Source organism: Schistocerca nitens, chromosome 3 (assembly GCF_023898315.1).
Source record: "Schistocerca nitens isolate TAMUIC-IGC-003100 chromosome 3, iqSchNite1.1, whole genome shotgun sequence".
In the NCBI taxonomy this organism is placed as follows: Eukaryota; Metazoa; Arthropoda; class Insecta; order Orthoptera; family Acrididae; genus Schistocerca; species Schistocerca nitens.
In genome coordinates this window covers 531774281-531797524 of record NC_064616.1, presented here as the reverse complement: position 1 = coordinate 531797524, position 23244 = coordinate 531774281, and the positions used below count along the sequence as shown (strand labels likewise).

Here is a 23244-nt window from a genome sequence, read left to right as displayed (position 1 = left end):
AGGCTCTACATTTGGTACCGAGGTTGCATAGACAAGAGCTTTCAAATTCCCCCATAAATGAAAGTCAAGAGGGTTGAGGTCAGGAGAGCGTAGAGGCCATGGAATTGGTCCGCCTCTACCAATCCATCGGTCACTGAATCTATTGTTGAGAAGCGTACAAACACTTTGACTGAAATGTGCAGGAGCTCCATCATGCATGAACCACATGTTGTGTTGTACTTGTAAAGGCACATGTTCTAGCAGCACAGGTAGAGTATCCCATATGAAATCATGATAATGTGCTCCATTGAGCGTAGGTGGAAGAACATGGGGCCCAATCAAGACATCACCAACAATGCCTGCCCAAAAGTTCACAGAAAATCTGTGTTGATGACGTGATTGCACAATTGTGTGCGGATTCTCGTCAGCCCACACATGTTGATTGTGAAAATTTACAATTTGATCACGTTGGAATGAAGCCTCATCCGTAAAGAGAACATTTGCACTGAAATGAGGATTGACACATTGTTGGATGAACCATTTGCAGAAGTGTACCCGTGGAGGCCAATCAGCTGCTGATAGTGCCTGCACACGCTGTACATGGTACAGAAACAACTGGTTCTCCCATAGCACTCTCCATACAGTGACGTGGTCAATGTTACCTTGTACAGCAGCAACTTCTCTCACGATGACATTAGCGTTATCGTCAACTGCACGAAGAACTGTCTCGTCCAATGCAGGTGTCCTCATCATTCTAGGTCTTCTCCAGTCATGAGTCATAGGCTGGAATGTTCCGTGCTCCCTAAGATGCCGATCAATTACTTTGAACGTCTTCCTGTTGGGATGCCTTCGTTCTGGAAATCTGTCTCGATACAAACGTGCCACGCCACGGCTATTGCCCCATGCTAATCCATACATCAAATGGACATATGCCAACTCCACATTTGTAAACATTGCACTGACTGCAAAACCACGTTCGTGATGAACACTAACCTGTTGATGCTGTGATTGCACAATTGCGTGCGGATTCTCGTCAGCCCACACATGTTGATTGTGAAAATTTACAATTTGATCACGTTGGAATGAAGCCTCATCCGTAAAGAGAACATTTGCACTGTAGAGCAATGAGTCGCATGTCAACACAAGCACCGAAGTCAACATTACCTTCCTTCAATTGGGCCAACTGGTGGTGAATTGAGGAAGTACAGTACATACTGACGAAACTAAAATGAGCTCTAACATGGAAATTAAGTGTTTCCTGACACATGTCCACATAATATCTTTTCTTTATTTGTGTGTGAGGAATGTTTCCTGAAAGTTTGGCCGTACCTTTTTGTAACACCCTGTATATTATGTATGTGTTAGGTCTAAAAATAATATTGTCTGAAAGCCTAGCAATTTTATTGGCCTTGTTTATGTGCCTACCAACAATCCAATGTCTCGCCTCTATGGTAAGTTGTTACCTTCGATCCACCATTATTTATATTTCACCAAGTACTTTACATACCTTATTTTCTTAATTTTTTATTATTTACTAGCAAATTTTTTCAATTGTCATCTTCCCTCATATGTCTATTAAATCTTTAAAATTTTGAATGTGCAAAAAATGTAAATTTCTTCACCACAAATATTTAATAATGCTGACACAGAAGGAATTATCAGTTGCAATTTACCCCAATCTTCCATTTCTGTATATTAATTTTCCATGAAAATAATCAACCTTTCTCTAATACATTTCTGCATACAATGTTTTACATGTTGAATGTGGTACAGTGTAGGTAATGCTCCTACATTCTTTGAAACTGTTCTATGCACTTAGTGACCTCATCATCATTAATATAAAAATTAGTGGCTCTGCTCTTAAATCACATAATAATATGCATATTAAAGAATGAATATGACACATCATTTTTTGAGAATGTGCTTGAGAGTATCTATCTCTTACTTCAATGGGTTACACTATAGGAAAGACATTGTGTATGATTGTTAGGGTTATTCTCAAAATTCTAATAGCTTGAAAACCAGGTAAAAATAGCATATTACCTTAGCCCCCCTTCCAGCACACATTTGGAACACAGTCATAAAAATTAGAAAAAATATTCTACTCACCATATAGTGGAGATGCTGAGTCATGATAGGCACAACAAAAAGATTCACACAATTATAGCTTTCGGGCATTAAGGCCTTTGTCAGCAATAGACACACATACACACACACACTCATGCAAACGCAACTTGTACACACGTCTGCAGTCTCAGATGTGTGGTTTCATTTATCTGAGACTGCAGATGTGTGTGAAACTTGCGTTTGCATGAGTGTGTGTGTGTGTAAGTGTGTCTATTGCTGACAAAGGCCTTAATGGCTGAAAGTATTAGTTGTGTGAATCTTTTTGTTGTGCCTATTGCGACTCAGCATGTCTGCTGTATGGTGAGTAGCAACTTTCCTTCTCTAATATTATTATATTCCATCCTGGATTTTCCATTGTTTGAGAAAAAATATTCTGATATCTAATCTGAAGATAAAGCAGAGACATTAGTGTATCGTGGTTAGCATCAACATCTTTTCAATCCTCTGCACATATGGCATGCTATAAAAATGTGATGGGCACACCCTCTGGTTCACCAGCACTCACTGCAATGCACTGAATTAAGTATCCAGCAACACGACACTTATTTGTTTATTTAGTTAATTTTGTGTGTGCAATCATCAGTGTGATGGCTTTTGCAAACATCAAATACTTATAGGTTATAATATTGTTCATAGTAATCACAAGACTCAATAATGATTATAAAAATACATTACAATCTTTATACATATTCGTACAACAAGAATCATTAGTTTATAGCATTCCATAAATTCTGTGTTTTTTACAGTAGTCTTGTTGAGTCATAAAAACACTTGAAATATGTCTAGCTTGCATATACATTATATTACAATACATCAGTGGCCTTTTAATTTTTCCATTTTTAAAGTTGTTAAATGAACAGACACTTTCCAGTTAAAAAAATTAGTTTTGATTCGAACTGTTTTTTGTTCCTAGTTTTCAGAGACTATGGCAGCTTATTATACCCTATCAGCCCATCGATGTATGGGGTCTGGTCCGTCATTTTTTATGTAGGTCTTTGTTGGACCTGATAGTGTTGTTATGTATATCACTATATTGAATTATTTCAATCTTCTGGGAGACAAAAGAGTAATTAATTTATAGAGGTGCAAAGAACTGATGATGAAATATTTATGTTGTATGGAAATTTCACAGCAAGAATCTTTATAGCCCAGTCCATGTATAATACTTAACCCTCTTTTTTGTAGCAGCAGAACTCTGTTAAGGTGTATGTGTACAGCACAACAGTAGCTATGATATGGATAGTTGTTCCATAATACACAATGTGCAGTGGGTGGGTTGGCAATATTTTGGACAGCTGGCTAAAATGATACAGGCCATTGCTGACTTTACTACACACAGCATTAGTATGAGTCGTCTATCAAAGGTTTGAGTTCTGATGGACACCTAGGAATTTACAACTATTTATGCCCCCCCCTCCCCCATCCCATTACCCCATTAACCTGCATACATCAATTGTTGATGACTGCTATGAGCTGCCAGCTGATAACATTGTCATCTGTCTTTTACTTACAGCAGCCTTTAGTCCTTCAGCACGGAAATGTGTAATTAGTTCTGTTCCTCACACTCTTTGCCATAAAATAAAACTGAGGGGTCCACAGCATAATTTACAATGTGCAAATTTAAGGGATGTACAGCGTCATTAATGTACATTAGTAAAAGAAAAGGGCAAAGAACTGAACCTTGAAGGATTCTTTGTATTACTACTTTTCTTGTGAATTTGAAAGTTAAGACCTTACTGTCAATTTGATATTTACATTTGATATGCTGTCTCTGATTCAACATGAACATTGATAGAAGTTTCATTGATACATCACTGATATCATATGCCTGTGGTTTTTTTTGAAAGAAGCCCATGGTTTTCTGATTCAAAAGCTTTTCTAAGGTATAAGAATGTTCCAGCAGTGCACATACCCAGTTCTTTATTACTGTATACTTCATGGAAGAAACTGATAACAGCAGTGACTACTGTAAGATCTGTCCTAAATCCATGCCATGATTCAGTAAACGTTTGACATCTTGAGAGCAGGGATGTATGTTGGGATAGGTTAAGTGTTTTAGATATTTTGCTGAACGTGCAGATTAATAACATCGGTCTATAATTTTGTTGCTTCCCTTCTTATGGACTGTCTGAATTGCACTTATTTTTAAGGTACTTGGGTCTATATTTTTACAGGTACTATGATTAATAAAATAGGTAAGTGATTCAGTGATTTCATTTGCACATTTCTTTAATGCTCCAGATACCTGCACATCAAGATGAGCAATTGCTCTTAAGCTTTTTTGTTGTGTTAAATACCTCCTGATAAATCCCCTCCACCAATTCAAGCCCTACAAAGTGTGTGATATTATTTGGTGTCTCAGCCTATAGTTCGAAAATTGGAACTGGTTGGTCAAAAGGAGAGACAAAATGCTTATTGAACAAATGTTATGTGTTTGCATCTTTTACTAGGTGGTCTTCATGTCTAATATTGACTGTTTCACTTCGCATCTTGTTGATTGTTTTATAATGTTTATTAATGTGTTGGCTGAATGGTCTATTGTGTTGTTGTTTATCTCTTTCTTCAAGAGGAAAAGGTCTACGTTATAGATTTTTTTGGCTTGATTGTACTTTTCCTCTTAATATATGTAGTTTTATTTTATAGTTTACCTTAACTTAATTAGACAAGATGCAAGTCACAGTCTAGTATTACTTTCAACAAGGCAGTTTGTTAGTACCCTGGACATTTCTTGTGAAGGGCAGCAGTAGTCAAAATGCATCAACACGCTTCTATACCAAGAAAGTCTATTAACAAAGTTTCAATAACAAGTTTTAAATGGTGGCTCTGGGCATATTGCTCACATAGGGATCATGAGAATAAAATTAGAATAATTTCTTTCAAACAATTATTCTCCACATTCTCCATATCTGAATGGAACAGGAAGAAACCCTAATAACTGGTACAATGGGACATACCCTCTGTCATGCACCTCATGGTGGTTTGCAGAGTATAGATGTAGATGTAAATGTAGATGTAAAATTAATCCCAGTGAGTTTCTGACCCTTTAGCTTGGTAAATGGTGTCCCATATGTTGCCAGCTCATTTAGTTTTTAAGTTGCTACTCATAATCTACTCCTGCTCAATTATTTTAGCTGCTATTGGTACAACAAAACTAAGAACTCTAACAACTTACAATAGTATATGAGCAATAAAAACAAGCTCTTCAACAATTAAGATTGTCTCTTACAATTCTGTTGACAACTGTATAATCTATTTTAGTGAAGCTTGACTCTGTTGTCTGAGTGTCAGGGTTTACTGTATTTGTGAGATTATATGGGGACACAATCAATGGTCACAGATGTTTCTCTTCACAGTGTCCCCACAAATTTCATACATCCATCAGTTTCAGGTAGGTTATACTATGAAATTTTGTGTCAATAGTTAGGTCTCCAACTATACTACAGTCAGTGGTGCCTGTCTGCCTAATTAAATCTATCAAAACATTTGGTGGGCAGTACATCACAGTAACTTTATTATCAGCTAATCCACTTGAACAAGCACTTCTGTGGAGCACAACATCAGCTATTTCAGTTGTTCTTTCTTCTGTTGTCTTCTGTTCAAGATATGAGAGTAAGTTAAATGTAAAATGATCACTAACAAATATTGCTACCTCACCCCCTTTGTGCTGTTGCCTGCAGTAACTAGCTGCTAATACATAACAATCTAACCTGTGATACTCAGTTTCATAGACTTTCAGTTCATGTTCTGTTATTACTAATAGGTGTGGTGAATGCTCATCCATAAACATTTGCAGAAAATTGAGCTTATTTCCCAGATATTGCACATTTGGGTGTATTATCCTAAGAGATACTAACCTTTTTTGTTTATCTTTCATTCTTTGTAAATCATAACATTTTGGGATAAGGGATGCTGAATCAGTGGAATTATTACACAGGTCTATCACACTGAACTGCAATGATAGTTTATTCACTTCTAAGCCCATTCTGCAACATCTGAATGGGGTTTCTTTAGATCCAGAATGTTTATGTCAACACTTTTGTGTTGCTATTTGTGCTTAAAAAAATTGTTGATCATAGTCTAGGATGATTGGCTCCATGGTTTTATGCCATTCATCACACTGTTCCACCATCTGGTTCCCTAACTTGAGCTTTCAATTTATATTTGAGTGAAGTCTGTGCCTGGTATGTTCTTCATGCTTCATTTTCCTTATGCCTGATAGGTGCACATGATTTAATTTTTTACACAGATTTTGTAGCTCAGTATTGTACTGCTCAATTTCTCTATTAACACACAACCACTGAGGGAAATCATGTTACAGTGATATATTTATTATTGTTACATTTGTTTTGTGTAGTTTTGGCAACAACTTCCTGTACCCTCAGAGTGCTGACTTGCTTTCATTTTTGTAAATTTCATTTGGCTCTGCCTATGATTACAGTGTTATTATACAGCTTGGTGACCACATTCCATTAATACTATCATAAATAACAATATAGTTGTAATGAGGAAGGATCCCTCTATGTAATGATGTTTTAAATATGGTTTGGATTTTTGAAAACAATGGTTGGATCTGTAATAGGAGAAGCAAGAGAAACAGGAGTAATGTCATTTCCAGTTACTGAACCACTTTCTGCATCAAAACTAACAACAATTTGTGGCAATGTCAATACCACAACTAGTGCCTTTCACTAATTTTGACCAAACACAGGTCATTTAAAAGGTCTGGCTGCATTGTTTACACCATTATTACAAGGTAAATGATATTTCACACTCTGTTTGTCAGTCTGCTATGTACTGTATTCGAGCAGTAAGTTATGCCAGTTAGTCCACAAATTGCAGACATTGACTGACAACAGTAGTTTGATGTTCTCTGTAGTTTTTGCTTCGGTATCTAAATGTTATAGACAGTAAACTGGTATTATAGTGATAAGGTTTAAGTTTAATTAAAATGCTGCAAGTCAATCCTATGGGCCATGTAATTAAAATTTATATGTAATTTTTTTTTTTTTTGTGCACCATATTGTAAGCAAAACCACTCATCTGCAACATCATCATCATCATCATCAGTTTCACCTGATAAACAAGTAAGAATAGGTGATTAGGTTCCTTAGACTTATATCTTCATGAGCCCTTGCAGATATTACAAGCACTGTGGCTGCTTCTGCTCAACAAACATTCAAAGATAACATTGATATTGTTAAAGTCTCTAGTGCCCAATTTGTGAATCAGCAGGTGACACACAAGAGTCACCATTTTCTTATCAATTTCTGTTCTCTAAGTAGACCATCATGGAGTATCCCAGCAACATACAGTAAAGTAGCAGTTAAGTTAATTAGTTATTTTTCCACCGCAGCAGTGACTGATGCTCATAAACATTAGCATGTAGTGCACTGTCAGCTTGCAGGATGTGCAGTATGTAATAATTGCTCAATGTGCAGTATGTAATAAGTGATCCACCATATCATTGTCACCTTGACCACATAATTTAACAGTGTGGAAATCATTCTCTGACTTGCAAGAAGCATGAATGATACAAGTGCCTGCATTATGATACAGAGTGCAGTCCATGTCACAATCCAGGCTAGCTAGTTGGTATGTGCCTTGGCAAGCAACTGTTCGTACCATGGTGCAACCTGCCATTCAATGTCATGTCACACTAGTCTTGCCAGAAAATGGAGTGCCAGCTAAACTGATGGTGAAGCTGACCATCAGCAGCCATGAGATGGAGTTCCATGTAGACACAGTAGCTGTCTTGTGTTTGATTAATGGGACTGTTGCAGTAAACTATTAGGTGTAATAAAAAAGTAATGGAAATGATTTAATTTTATGAGTTTTAGACATTCAATTTTCAATTTTTTCATCTTGTTGGTGCACATGTTCCTGATGTATATTTGCATTTTCAGGTTATACATGTTTTTGAGTGCTCATCAGATTTGTACTTTTGAATAACATGGAGCAAAGAATTGCAATTTTGCTTGAAAAATGGAATAAAGTGCAACACTACATTCTAAATGTTGACTGTGGCTTTTTGCAAATGGTTGTGGACAGCTGCCAAATCACCATCTGAGAGGTTGTTGACTGCTGAATTTCAACTAAAAATGATGTTGCATAGACATATGTAGACATCGCTCAGGAATTGCTGAATGAAGTCAACAATGATCCGGAACTTCTAAATAAGGTTATACTAGGTGATGAAACATGGGTATACAGATATGACATTGAAAGCAAGGCCCAATCACCCCAATGGATACTGCCTGAAGAGCCAAAAGAGCCAAAACTGAAAAAAATTCTACATGTTTGATCACATGTGAAGGGTCTTCTCAGTGTTTTCTTTAGTTACAATGGGATAATGCATCATGAGCTCCTGCCTTATGGTTGTACAGTCAATAAGGAATATTACATGGAAGCTACGTGCCATTTGCATGAAGCAATCTGACAAAAAATGATCAGAATTGTGGCAGCACTACTTGTACAAACTGCAACGCAATAATGCTCCCACTCACACCTCAATGCTTGTTCATGATAATAATAAAATAACAAATAATAATAAAATAACAAAATAATAATAAAATAACAAAACTGTTACGTTGCTTCTGCCATCATATTTACCAGATATTGTCCCCTGTGACTTCTTTCTATTCCTGAGGCTGAAGAGAACCATGGGAGGATGTTGTTTTGCAACCATTGACAAGATAAAAATAAAATTGGTGAAGGAGCTGAAGTGCATTCTAGATGTGCTTCCAAGATTGGAAAAAGTGCTGGCACAAGTGTATTATATCTTAGGTGGATTACAAAAAGGGGACAAAGTTGATACTGAAGAATAAACAATGATTCTTTAAAAAAAAAATCCCATTACTTTTTGATCACATCCTGTATGTGTATTGAATTTGAACTCTAATATTGCTTGTAGTTAAATCAAAAGTACCAACTAATATCCTCAGTTTAAACACATTTAAGTTAATCAGTTTTTGCGTCAATGAGCAAGAGTCCCCGGTATTAGCTGAGATTCTGTTTGTTGTTTCAGACAGGTTGTCTATCAAGTGCAAGCTATTTTTTGAACCTGGATGTAGGTGTACAAAAGATTTCCAGGTGCATATCTTGCTAAAATCATCAGTGTAACCATGTATTTGTCAAGCACAGCCAATACTATTCATCATGTAGGATGCTTCAACATGAAAGCAGAAGTTACAGAAGCTTGATGTTAATACATCCATGTCAACTAACCAGTGGGCAACACTTACAGTGACAACAACAAAAATTAAATGGAACTAATAGGATATGTTGAGATATCAAGTCAACAATCAATGTCCAGCCTAACATAGATCCTTACCTGATACAGTGACCAGAGTAATAACTGGAATAATTAGCCAGGGGCCAGCACTTTCAAAAATTTACACTGCTATTGAATATTTGCTGCATTCTTTAGACAATAAATCTTTAAGATTTCCTGGGCTGAAATCACTGTATTGGATTATAACTAGTTGCCATTGAGAGTGGACATCACTTCCACAGTATTTCAAAGAAATCTCAAGCAGCAATCCAAAATACTTTCAATTGCATATATTATCTTGATGATGTCAATGTAATGTAGTCTACTTGAGACTAGTATACAGTTAGACTTCAAGCACTGTATGCATACTTGCAAGAAAATGAGTTGCAGGTTCTTCAAGCCAAGCACTAAGTACTTATGATAAATTTAATATAAGAACTGACACAAACCTATAGCAGAGCATGTAAAAGCTGTTCACAACGTGAGAGAAATAGTATTTCCTGGGCAAAATAAATTGCTATGGCAGATTTATACCACAAGCAGCTCAGTTTGCGCAGCCTTAAAATCAGGTTAGACCCAAAAGCATACAATTCATATGGTCAAGTGCATGCCACCAAACATTTCTGCAACTAAAAAAGTGTATTTGATCTCTATGTCTAGCAGCATTAGTATCTGACAAGTATCTCACATAAAACAACTGTCAAATAAATAGGCAGATGGCATGGAGCAGCCAATAATGTCTGCATCAGAAGAGCTTAGAGCAGCTCAGTGAAAATATTCACAAGTGGGAAAGAGGCATTCAGTTATCGAGTCTGGAAACTTCACAGGTACCTCTACAAAACACAGTTTCACTTGATCATAGACCAGAAACCCCAGCTGATTACCCATTTTGGATCACTTTCCTAGAAAAAAAAAACAGCTCAGTGGCTGCAAAAGTGACCTTATACTTAAGTAACTACAACTATGAGATTAATTACTGGCCCTTGACACAGCATGTAAATGTAGATGTCCTATCTCATCTGCCTGTGGCGCTAAACGGAGCATTTATCAAAAATGAGGCAATGCATTTTGCACTTGACAGAAACCTACACCAAACCCTAGATGAGTGACCTATTACTATTTATGGAATAGCAACAGTTATAGAGCAGGACCCACTACTTCATGGAGTGTTCTCATCGATACAGTGGGGCTGGACAGAGCAGCTACCAGATGAGACACCCCCATCCACAATGGACATTCATTTCATGGTAGCAAGGAGAATAGCCAAGGAAGAATGTCAGGTTGCAATCTCTCCCTCTCCTTGCCCCTGGATCCTCCTGTTGCAATAAATGCTGCTCTGAGGGATGACCAGAATGATGAGGCCAGCATGATACAGTCTTTACAATGGCAAAGTAGACTCTGTGATTGCACACACTGCCATGCTTGAGCCAAAGACCTACTGATCCTGTCACAATGTTTCTCTTCCTGGCCACAACATGAACATTCTTGGAATTTGTTGCTCCATTGCCATGGCCTAGACGATTATTATAGTTCGACACACTCTCGCCGGCCGCTGGTGGCCGAGCGGTTCTGGCGCTACAGTCTGGAACCGCGCGACCGCTACGGTCGCAGGTTCGAATCCTGCCTCGGGCATGGATGTGTGTGTTGTCCTTAGGTTAGTTAGGTTTAAGTAGTTCTAAGTTCTAGGGGACTTATGACCTCAGCAGTTGAGTCCCATAGTGCTCAGAGCCATTTGAACCATTTGAACACACTCTCAAATTTCCCATATTTAGTATGGATATCAAACATTATAGCTACACTCAACATCTGTGCTATAGCCACTGTTTTCATAATAATATGTGCTCCTCACCATTGTGTCTGATAATAGACCTTAGTTTGTGGCCACCATGTTGAATCCGTTTTGTCAATGTAACAGCCAGAACACCACATCACCACCCAACTTCATACAGTATTCAATTCTGAGACAGAGTAGTTGGTCAGGAGGTTTAATATGCAAATGCAGGAAACTATGCTACCAGTTCTGCCTGAGGAAGTATTCAGCAGCTTCGTTGATACAGACCACACCACTCCTGTTAAAGGGTATAGCCTGGGTAAAATTCTGGACAGGCACAGACGCAGTGCAGTGCTTGATCTTCTATGCCCAACACAGTGAACATGGAGCCCCTGAACATATACATCAGCTTGTGTAGACCTACACCACCTGTCTGCACACCCATGATCTTGCAGCTGCAGCCTTACAGTCTCCATCCCTTCCATGAGCCTTAGGTACAATTGTAGGCCTATACAGAGATGAGATAACTGTCCTATGACATGTCCTGTACCCACCTTGCCAAACGTGGGCCCATATAGTTCAGCATATTCTGTAAATTCCACTTTCAGTGCAACTGGCTGGTTGTGACACCTGCATGCTGGAGGAAATGGATGTGAAGGTTGGTACCATTCCTCCTTCCTCATGTCATTGATCCTAACACCACCCTGGCCACTTCTGTTCATGTGCACCAATTAAAAGGGGGAGGGATTTAATCTCATGTGACTGATGAAAAGGCAGACATGTTAGCAGTATAGAAGTTGAGGTCTTTGAGCTCCATCTGTGTGAGATGCGCTAGGCAAGTAAGATGGCCACATCTTCTCACAAACAGTCAATAAATAAGTGGATGTAAACAGCTCACAGACAACCAGTGCAGTTGTCACGAATAAAGCCTCCAGTAATGTGACATTTGAGTACCTGTATTATGATGTGGCACTCTCTGACTTTTTATGTATAAGGATTTGTGTACTGGCATTGTGGATGTTGGCTTGTCATTACTTTGGCTTCATCTTAGTTTCCAATCAGGTTATCAATTCAATTTGTGAATCTTCACACCATTTTAATGACTCTCTGTGTCCCTTTAGGGTTCTACATTAGCCCAGCTACAAAGAACAGTGACAGAATAGAATGGGAAGGAGGGAATATGATACTGAAACCCTTGTACCGTCTGTCACACACCACTCAGTGACCTATGGTGTAAAGACATATATACAGCAAGGGAGCCATCAGAAAACACAGAAATTTCCTGTCAAAAGTTAGGATATTTCTAGTAAAATATTGTATTTTTTATGCACTTTTTTGTCTATATACAGGGCTATTACAAATGATTGAAGCGATTTCATAAATTCACTGTAGCTCCATTCATTGACATATGGTCACAACACACTACAGATACGTAGAAAAACTCATAAAGTTTTGTTCGGCTGAAGCCGCACTTCAGGTTTCTGCCGCCAGAGCCCTCGAGAGCGCATTGAGACAAAATGGCGACAGGAGCCGAGAAAGCGTATGTCGTGCTTGAAATGCACTCACATCAGTCAGTCATAACAGTGCAATGACACTTCAGGACGAAGTTCAACAAAGATCCACCAACTGCTAACTCCATTCAGCGATGGTATGCCCAGTTTAAAGCTTCTGGATGCCTCTGTAAGGGGAAATCAACGGGTCAGCCTGCAGTGAGCGAAGAAATGATTTAACGCGTGTGGGCAAGTTTCACGCGTAGCCCGCGGAAGTCGACGAATAAAGCAAGCAGGGAGCTAAACGTACCACAGCCGACGGTTTGGAAAATCTTACGGAAAAGGCTAAAGCAGAAGCCTTACCGTTTACAATTGCTACAAGCCCTGACACCCAATGACGAAGTCAAACGCTTTGAATTTTCGACGCGGTTGCAACAGCTCAGGGAAGAGGATGCGTTCAGTGCGAAACTTGTTTTCAGTGATGAAGCAACATTTTTTCTTAATGGTGAAGTGAACAGACACAATGTGCGAATCTGGGCGGTAGAGAATCCTCACACATTTGTGCAGCAAATTCGCAATTCACCAAAAGTTAACGTGTTTTGTGCAATCTCACGGTTTAAAGTTTACGGCTCCTTTTTCTTCTGCGAAGAAAACGTTACAGGACACGTGTATCTGGACATGCTGGAAAATTGGCTCATGCCACAACTGGAGACCAACAGCGCCGACTTCATCTTTCAACAGGATGGTGCTCCACCGCACTTCCATCATGATGTTCGGCATTTCTTAAACAGAAGATTGGAAAACCGATGGATTGGTTGTGGTGGAGATCATGATCAGCAATTCATGTCATGGCCTCCACGCTCTTCCGACTTAACCCGATGCGATTTCTTTCTGTGGGGTTATGTGAAATATTCAGTGTTTAAACCTTCTCTACCAAGAAACGTGCCAGAACTGCGAGCTCGCATCAACGATGCTTTCGAACTCATTGATGGGGACATGCTGCGCCGAGTGTGGGAGGAACTTGATTATCGGCTTGATGTCTCCCGAATCACTAAAGGGGCACATATCGAACATTTGTGAATGCCTAAAAAAACTTTTTGAGTTTTTGTATGTGTGTGCAAAGCATTGTGAAAATATCTCAAGTAATAAAGTTATTGTAGAGCTGTGAAATCGCTTCAATCATTTGTAATAACCCTTTATTTAAGTGTTTGTACCATATAAAATGTGTAAACCAGAAAGAAACTCATGTTTGTCATGAGCACTGAATAACATCAAGCCTGATAGACAGCCAAGTCAAGGTCCAGAGCTGGGTCAGTATCAGTATAGAAGGTAGGCATGATTTGAAACAACACATACGGCATACTCTATGAGACAGAGCCACAGCAGCTTGCATAGCCCACCTCTGGTGGCACTCTTCCCTCATGAGCTGCAGCATCTCTGACCATGTACTGATATCCTCCACTGGTGGGGATAGTAAAATCTTAACATGTTATTAAGGAACTATTAGAAATATTTATATTTCTGACATTATGTTGTGTCTATGGTTCTCTGTCAAAACACACTACAAAACTTTCTTACTTTTACATGAAATATAACAAAACTAGAGTGGTAATTTTGTTGATTTGCATTTAAAACATTGTAATATTTTGAACATGGCTACGCTTCAGCAGTTAGACATCATTAAATGAATCTGAAGAAGCCAACCGGTTGCAACAAATGGTGGTTTTATTCAACCTTTGATCATAGTTTCAATGGATGTAAACCCATCTTCTTCAGGAATACACGTAATCAGAAGATAATGTAACAGCAATAACTACAAACCTGGAATCATGCAAATCTGAACTGAGTTACAAAGAGACTAGATTCCCACAAAGGGTTGGGAATATTGCATATATCATAAAACATAACCAAAAGAATAAAAACTAGTACCTACTAAAATTTTACATTGGAAAAACACCGAATAATGAAGCATTCTTACATTTATCCAATGAAAATATGCTATCAGTGCATATCACTGTATACATCTTTAAATATGCTGGCTCCTATGATCAGGGCTTGTCAAATAAGAATAGTTAAAATGCAGAAATAAAATCAATCAAATTAAATTGTCAGTTCATGTAATGTGATGCACACTGACTGACAAGAAACGGAGAGTGTGAACACCAGAAAAAACAAGGTAGGTGGCACATGTGCTTAAAACCTATACTTGTATAAAACCTTCATAAGGTTGCCAGTAGCCTCTGTGAGTTGCTCATTCCTCACTACTCTAATATACATTATTTTCCATACATGTTCATTTGCCCCATTTTATATTTTGTGAACACATTGGTTTCACCCAATCTTGTAACTGTATGTTTTGCTCAATGTGATGACCCAAGAACTAATCTCCTTCATCACCATGTACATTTATTACAGCATGTTCATGCACTAACTTTATTTTTGTTCATACGATAATGTACTTGTGGTCTTATAAGAGTTTTAATGTAAGTCACCATATGTCTCAGTGTTCTCTCACACGCCCCCCCCCCCCCTCCCCCAATGCGTTTCCACTTATTGACCATTTATGCTGCAAGAGTATTTCGATCTCAACCTATCTTGTTTTCCTGGTGTCCACGCTCTCCATTTCTTGCCAGTCAGTATGCATCTCATAACATTACCTGACATTTTATTTGACTGGTTTTATTTTGAGGTTTTAAGTATTCTTACTTGACAAACCCTGATCATAGGGGCCAGCACATTTTATAATGTATACAATGATGTGCTCTGACAGCATATTTTCATTAGATAAATGTCAAATCGCTTCATTATTTGGTGTTTTTCCAATAATAAATTTTATTAAGCTCTAGTTTTTAGTCTTTCGGTCATATTTTATTATTTACATGATATTTCCACCCCTTTGTGGGACTCAAGCCTCCATATGACACGTAATTTTGACATGCATGTTTCCAAGTTTGTAGTTATTGCTGTTGCATTGTCTTCAACTTACATGTATTTCTTAAGATGACAGTTTTATATCTGTTGAAATCAGGATCAGAAGTTGAATAAAACCACAATTTCTTGCATCTGGTTGGCTGCTTTGGATTCATTTACTAAAACATTATAGGTTATATATTTAAACAAATCAGTAAGATTTACTACAAGTCTTGAAATGTCTATCAGTGTTAGCAAAACCAAATTAAAAATAAAAGAAAACTTTCAACTACAAAGAGAAAGTCAAGAAACTACATGCACTGTTGATTTTCTGTATCCTAAAGCATCCTTAGATGGAAAATATGTTCAAAATCTGAATAGAATAATAATTACAGCTAGAAGACTTCCATCAGAGGAGACAAATATGGATACTTCAAACATAAATAAACATGAACTTACTTTCTCTGAAGAAAAGCTGTCATTTTTTTATTCCTTCTCATAAATAGAACATACTGTCTGTGGACCCAAACATAAGCTGCTCCGCCCAGACCACATAGTGCCCTGTCAATTAAACAGAAATATTTTATAGGATCAATGGCAAGAAAAATTAAATTAAATCCCACATGTGGTTCTAATGAGGTGCAGTAATGGATCTGCAATAATTTTAACAGTTGTTATGATGAACAGGAAAATATAATTAGATCAATTAATCTGCAAAAGACAAACCAATCAGAAAGAAAACTAAATATATTATGTGGATGTTAATGGATCAATCAATAAGCCTTCAGCTGTGTTTACTGAAATGTTTGGAGAATCCTTACAAGATATTATAAGAAACATTACAAGTGCAACCATGTATCTCAATTAAACATATTTGGCATCCTTGTATCTCATCATATAAAATGATAAAGGATTCACTGTACACAATATTATATAGATAATAGTACATCAAAAAGTCTTACATTTACATGTTGACTAATAAAATATTCTTATGTGTAATATGAAACCACATGTAACATTATTGGGTTAATACATAAGTATGTAGTGTTTTTCCGTGTGATTAATAAACATAACAGATACACATAACAGAGACTTTCACTATTAATTATGTATTCTCACTCATTATTTACAACAGTCTGCCAATGCTAGCATAACTTTTCCATTCCCCAAAAGTAGAAAACATGTGGTGCTGAGGTGAAGAACTCATCAAGCCATGTTTGGAGTGCATCTTCATCTGGAAAGGAAGTTGCTTGATGGTTGTTTGGTAGAGAGCAGAAAAGGTTAAAATCTGAGGGCACAAGATCTGGTGAATACAATGGGCATGAAATGACTTCTCAACCAAACTCCTGTAAAGTGTTTTTGGTGAGTCTCACAGAACGTGGGTAGGCATTATCGTGGAGTAGCAGCACTTCATGCTATCATCTTGGTCATTGTTCTTGGATTGCTTCCGCAAGATGTCTCAGATGGGTGACAACAAATGTCAGCAGTGATGATTACACTTCGGGGAAGCAATTCATGGTACATCACACCATCGCTGTTTCACCAGATGCATAACATCATCTTTTGTGTATGCAGACAGGTCTCTGTACAGGAAGTTGCTGCTTTGTTTGGGGTCAACCATTGCTTTCTTTTCCTTATGTTAGCATAAAGACACCATTTCTCATCACCAGTAATGATAAGGAAAGGAATGGTCAGTTTTGTTCATGAACCAATTGATGATGAGCAAGCAGAGATACACATTTGCCCACTTGCTGATTTTTGTAATTTTGGCTTAGAGCATGTGATACCTGTACACCTGATTTTTGAACCTCTCCATTGCAAGTAAATGTCATGAAAGGAATGATCACAGCTCATCACATTTTCCAGGTCTTGAGTACACTGATGTGGATTGTTGTGGATTAATATGTTTAAACAATATTCATCAAACCTCAAAGAACTTCCTCAAAGCAGATAATCACTAATGTCAAGACAATCCTCCTTAAAATGAGAAAACCTTTTTCTTGCCATGCTCCAACCAGTGGCATAATCCCCACGCACAGTGCAAATGTTTCTGGCTGACTTCACTGCTGTCACCCCTCTACTGAACTAAAGCAGAAGAATATTTCAGAAATGTTCCGATTTCAGCACTTGGCACACCATTTTCTAGTGTCCACAGCTCCACTCATTATCTTCAAATGACAAAATGACAATATGTAAACTCAAATATCATCAGCGACCTACACTACTGGCCATTAAAATTGCTACACCAAGAAGAAATGCTGATGATAAACAGGTATTCATTGGACATAATATATTATACTAGAACAGACACGTGATTACATTTTTGTGCAATGTGGGTGCATAGATCCTGAGAAATCAGTACCCAGAACAACCACCTCTGGCCATAATAATGGCCTTGATACACCTGGGCATTGAGTCAAACAAAGCTTGGATGGTGTGCACAGGAACAGCTGCCCACGCAGCTTCAACATGATACCACAGTTCATCAAGAGTAGTGACTGACGTATTGTGACGAGCCAGTTGCTCGGCCACCATTGACCAAATGTTTTCAATTGGTGAGAGATCTGGAGAATGTGCTGGCCAGGGCAGCAGTTGAACATTTTCTGTATCCAGAAAGGCATGTACAGGACCTGCAACCTGCGGTCGTGCATTATCTTGCCGAAATGTAGGGTTCGACAGGGATCGAATGAAGGGTAGAGCCACGGGTCGTAACACATCTGATATGTAACATCCACTGTTCAAAGTGCTGTCAATGCGAACGAGAGGAGACTGAGATGTGTAACCAATGGCACCTCATACCATCACGCTGGGTGATATGCCAGTATGGCGATGACGAATACATGCTTCCAATGTGCGTTCAACGCAATGTCGCCAAACATGGATGTGACCATCATGATGCTGTAAACGAAGCCTGGATTCATCCGAAAAAATGACGTTTTCCCATTCGTGCACCCTGGTTCATCGTTGAGTACAACATCGCAGGTGCTCCTGTCTGTGATGCAGCGTCAATGGTAACCGCAGCCATAGTCTCTGAGCTGATAGTCCATGCTGCTGCAAACATCGTTGAACTGTCCGTGCAGATGGTTGTTGTCTTGCAAACGTCCCCATCTGATGACTCTGGGATCTAGACGTGGCTGCTCGAGCTGTTACAGCCATGCGGATAAGATGCCTGTCATCTCGACTGCTAGTGATACGAGGCCGTTGGGATCCAGCACGGCATTCCGTATTACCCTCCTGAACCCACCAATTCCATATTCTGCTAACAGTCAATGTATCTTGACCAACGTGAGCAGCAATGTTGCGATATAATAAACCGTAATCGCGATAGGCTACAATCTGACCTTTATCAAAGTCGGAAACGTGATGGTACGCATTTCTCCTCCTTACACGTGGCATCGCAACAACGTTTCACCAGGCAATGCTGGTCAACTGCTGTTTGTGTATGAGAAATTGGTTGGAAACTTTCCTCATGTCAGCACATTGTAGGTTTCGCCACTAGCGCCAACCTTGTGTGAATGCTCTGAAAAGCTAATCATTTGCATATCACAGCATCTTCTTCCTGTTGGTTAAATTTCACGTCTGTAGCACGTCATCTTCGTGGTGTAGCAATTTTAATGGCCAGTAGTGTATAAATATAAAATGAAAATTGATAAATAAAGTCACAACAACTGGAATTCTAACATGCAAAATAAAAATGCTATGAGCTTATGTTCCAACATAATACACAGATAATAGTGCATGAAAAAAATTGCAGTTAATGTTGGCTAATAAACTACTCGTAACCCTATGTATAACATTAAATAATACATATAACAACAGTCAGAATATACTAAATTAGAACAATAAAAGGATTTTTATTATGTCCCTTCAGCACTATTTCAGACATTAGTCAAATCCCTGCCACATCGTGTTGCGGCACTTCTGCATGCTCGCGGGGGCCCTACACGATATTAGACAAGTGTACCAGTTCCTTTGGTTCTTCCTTGTATGATTGCTGATGATTAAAGTGTTCCTTGATACTATAAAAGTTCTTTCTGATTAGCATTTTGAATTTGTTTTTATATATTCGGAATTCCAACATGTTTTTTTTTTTAATTTCCTTTAGTAGTTCACTAAGCATAATTTTTGGCTGATAAAGAGCACTTTTTTTGACACAGGCATTTTGTGTGCTTTTCTCTATGAACGTCATCTCTATTTCTTGTTTTGCAGCTATTGACTTGACTGTTTAACATGGAAAGCTCCATTTGGTCCTTCAGGAAATATATACTTCCATAAATATAAATACATGGTAGGATCTCGCTTTTATGTTATTTAAAAAATTCTTACATTTTTAACTATATGTCAAGCCTCTCACTATTCTTTTGCTCCCTTTCAAAGCATATTTAGGGAGACAAACATTCACCCAAAACATGAATACATGCAAGATGGCGGCTAGTGACAAGAGTAAATTGTGTGTTAAGTGCAATAAATTAATAAAAACCACAGAAATATTCGTGATCTGTGGATTATGGTGTAGAAAACAGTTTCACAGTCATTGTGTTGGTCTAAGCAACAGTGAAATATGTCTTGTGAGAAATTTGAAAGAGTGAATTAAGTTTTATAGTGAAGCATGCGAGTCTGCCTTACATGTTCAGCTGACGAAACAGGTAGGAACTACAACGGATTGGGAAGCTGTACAATATTTAAGCGAAAGTGCGTCAAGTGCAGAAGTGAGTAATATTAATGAGACAAAAAGCTACAGCTCCGTTGTAAAAAATAGTGTTTGTAATAACGGTAAAGGCGAAATCAAAAAGTTAAATGAATAATTAAAAAGTCTTCAGCTAGTTGCTGATATACTGAGACAAGATATCACTAAACCTTAGAATGAAAACAGTGAGTTAAAAACACTGGTTGTGAGCAGTAAACGCCAAAAGAGCATAAACAACTTAAACACGCATTCCAGTGAAAGTAATGGTTAAAATTGCGTTAATAGGCCAAACTCAAATGCCAGTGAAAGTAACGGTCAAAACTGCATAAATAGGCCTAACTCTAATGTCCTTCAAAGTGAAAACACTGGCCTAAAGTGTGTAAACAACTCAAAAACTATTTCTCATGTAATGCCAAACAAAGTGACTAAACAAGTGCCTTGCTCACAATGAAATACATGGAATAAACCTAATCTCATGTGCACAAACAAGTTCAGTGTGTTATCAGAAAGCAGCAGCAACTCCGTAAACACTGAAAGTGAACAAACCACCCAACATGAAGGTAAAAACATTGTAAGAAGCTGCAAAAATATCGCCAACAGCCAGAAACAGCGAACAAAGAAACACAATGTGCTTTTTCTAGCAGACAGCCATGGAAGAAAGCTAGCAAATATTCTACAGGATGTGAATACGGATGTTTTGTGCAACTGGCATTGTAAAACCTGATGGGAGGACAGAAAATATTGTTGAAGACATGTCAGAACACAAGAATACAACAAGGGACAGTGACTTTGTTGTTTGTGTGACTGGTGCAAATGATGTAGCACATAATGAACCCTAAAAGTGTATAACAGGTTTGAAAATTTTTTAGATGTAAGTAAGATGGAAAACACTATTGTTGTGATGATACCTCATCGACATGACTTCATCTATAATTCATGTGTTAGCAAAGAGATTCGTGAAACAAATATTAAAATCAAACAACTATGTTCCATTTATGCTAAATGCAATGTAGTGGATATTAGCAGACTTGAAATAAATTTGCACACCGAACATGGTGAGCATCTAAATTACCATGGGAAAACATTTTTGTGTCAGGAGATAAACAAAGTTGTAAATGAAACACGAGCATGCAGCAGCCTTGTCTTAAAAGACAGTCCCACAGAGCATGACTGTACACCTCCTTTTTTAGAGAAAATGACATTACAGACGAAGGAAAGTTAGAAACCACATTAAGTGGAAACTGCAGCAGTCTAATTCATTCAGATAATTGTGCAACCCTGGATCATGTAGCGAAAATAAATGAATACAGAAGGTTCTGTGAAAGTAGAATACCATTATGTAGCAGTGACAGTTACCTCCTCCTTCATATAAATGTACAATCTCTTAGGTGTAAAATCAATGAATTACAATACTGGCTCGATAAAATCAACTGCAGTGTTCTATGCATCAATGAACACTGGATGAAAGACACTGAAATAGACTTGTGTGTTCCTCTTGGATATTCATCAGTTACATGCTACTGCAGAAAAAGTATTACACATGGTGGGGCCTCAAAATATGTCAAAAGTAACCTTGAATTTCACTACTCAGTTATAGACCTTAGTAGAATATGCCTTGAAGCTACAATAGAAGCAGCTGGTGTGGTAATGCATGAACAGAAAACTGTAATTGTCTCAATCTATCGAATCCCAGGCTCTGATGAGATAGTATTTATAGAAAAAATTAATACTTTAATATTGCTGTTGTCAAAATATAAACAGCATAGAATTGTAATTGTAGGTGATATTAACATAGATATAAAGGCAAAGAGAAAAAATGTAATTCATATGATTAACACTCTGAAGACATTAAACTATTACTGTCTCAATGAAAAACCCACTAGACTGAACGCATGCCTTGATAACATAATTAGCAATGTACGAAGAGACTCCATACAATGTGATGTAATAGAATTAGGAATATCAGATCACGCAGGGCTATGGCTTCAAATAGAAAAGCCAGCCTTCAGTTCTACAGAGAGAGAAGTAACATATAGAATTCTAGGTGAATCCAATGGAAACAAAATGATAAACCAGTTAAAAGAAATGGATTGGACTCATGTAATGGATAACAAGAAAACGATTAATAAATGTTCCTCCATTTTCCTGACAGAGATCAAACATATAGTAGAAATGACATGCCCCTTCATAACCAAAAGGTACCAGAGTAATATTACTCATAAGCAACAAAATACTAACAAGTGGTACACCCCACAACTTAACAAACTCAGAATACTACTGATGATTATGAAAGACAAATCTCATGACAGTGATAGGGACAAGGAAAATTACACTAAAATGAGAAACCTTTACAGATTAGAAATAAAATATGCTAAGTGCTGTGCAAATGATGAATATATTTTAAATTCTAAAAATAAATGTAAAGCTGCCTGGACTGTCATTAAAAGGGAAATTAATAATACCAATAAAGAAAGGAGTATCCCTATTGACTGCAATATTCTCAATGAATATTTTGTAAATAGTGTCACCACCCCACCCATCAATTCTGCCTCTGATGCAGAATCATTGCTCACTTGTGCAAAAGAGACAAGAAGTGAGAAGTTCACTTGGATGTGAATCACATTAAATGATATTCATAAGTCAATAAACAAATTAAGTAATTCCAAAACAGAAGACTATTATGGACTCAGTAATCTCATCATAAAATGTATAGCAAAAGAAATTAAAATGCCACTTCTCTCACTATAAAACAGAGTACTTGATGAAGGAATATTCCCTGACTGTCTTAAGCTCACAGTTACATTGCCTGTGTAAAAAAAAGGTGAAAGAATCCTCCCAAATAACTACAGACCCATTTCAATAGTAACAATCATATCCAAGTTAGTAGAAATTTGTGTGCATAAGCAGATATACAAGTATTTTGAAACCAACAAAATTTTAAATGAACAACAGTTTGGCTTCAGGTCACACCTATCAACTGTAAAAGCAGTAGAAGCTTTGGTGAGCAAAT

General features: G+C 37.7%; 1 protein-coding gene across 2 annotated transcripts in view; it reads right to left on the bottom strand.

Moving 5' to 3' along the window:
• The window catches only part of LOC126248447 (chloride channel protein 2), a 526989-nt gene that overhangs the window by 119890 nt on the left and 383855 nt on the right, over positions 1-23244 (bottom strand). For both annotated transcript variants that reach the window (XM_049949432.1, XM_049949431.1), the window contains exon 8: positions 16007-16108. In XM_049949432.1, coding sequence (XP_049805389.1) covers positions 16007-16108 — 102 coding nt within the window. The remainder of the gene's footprint in view (positions 1-16006; positions 16109-23244) is intronic.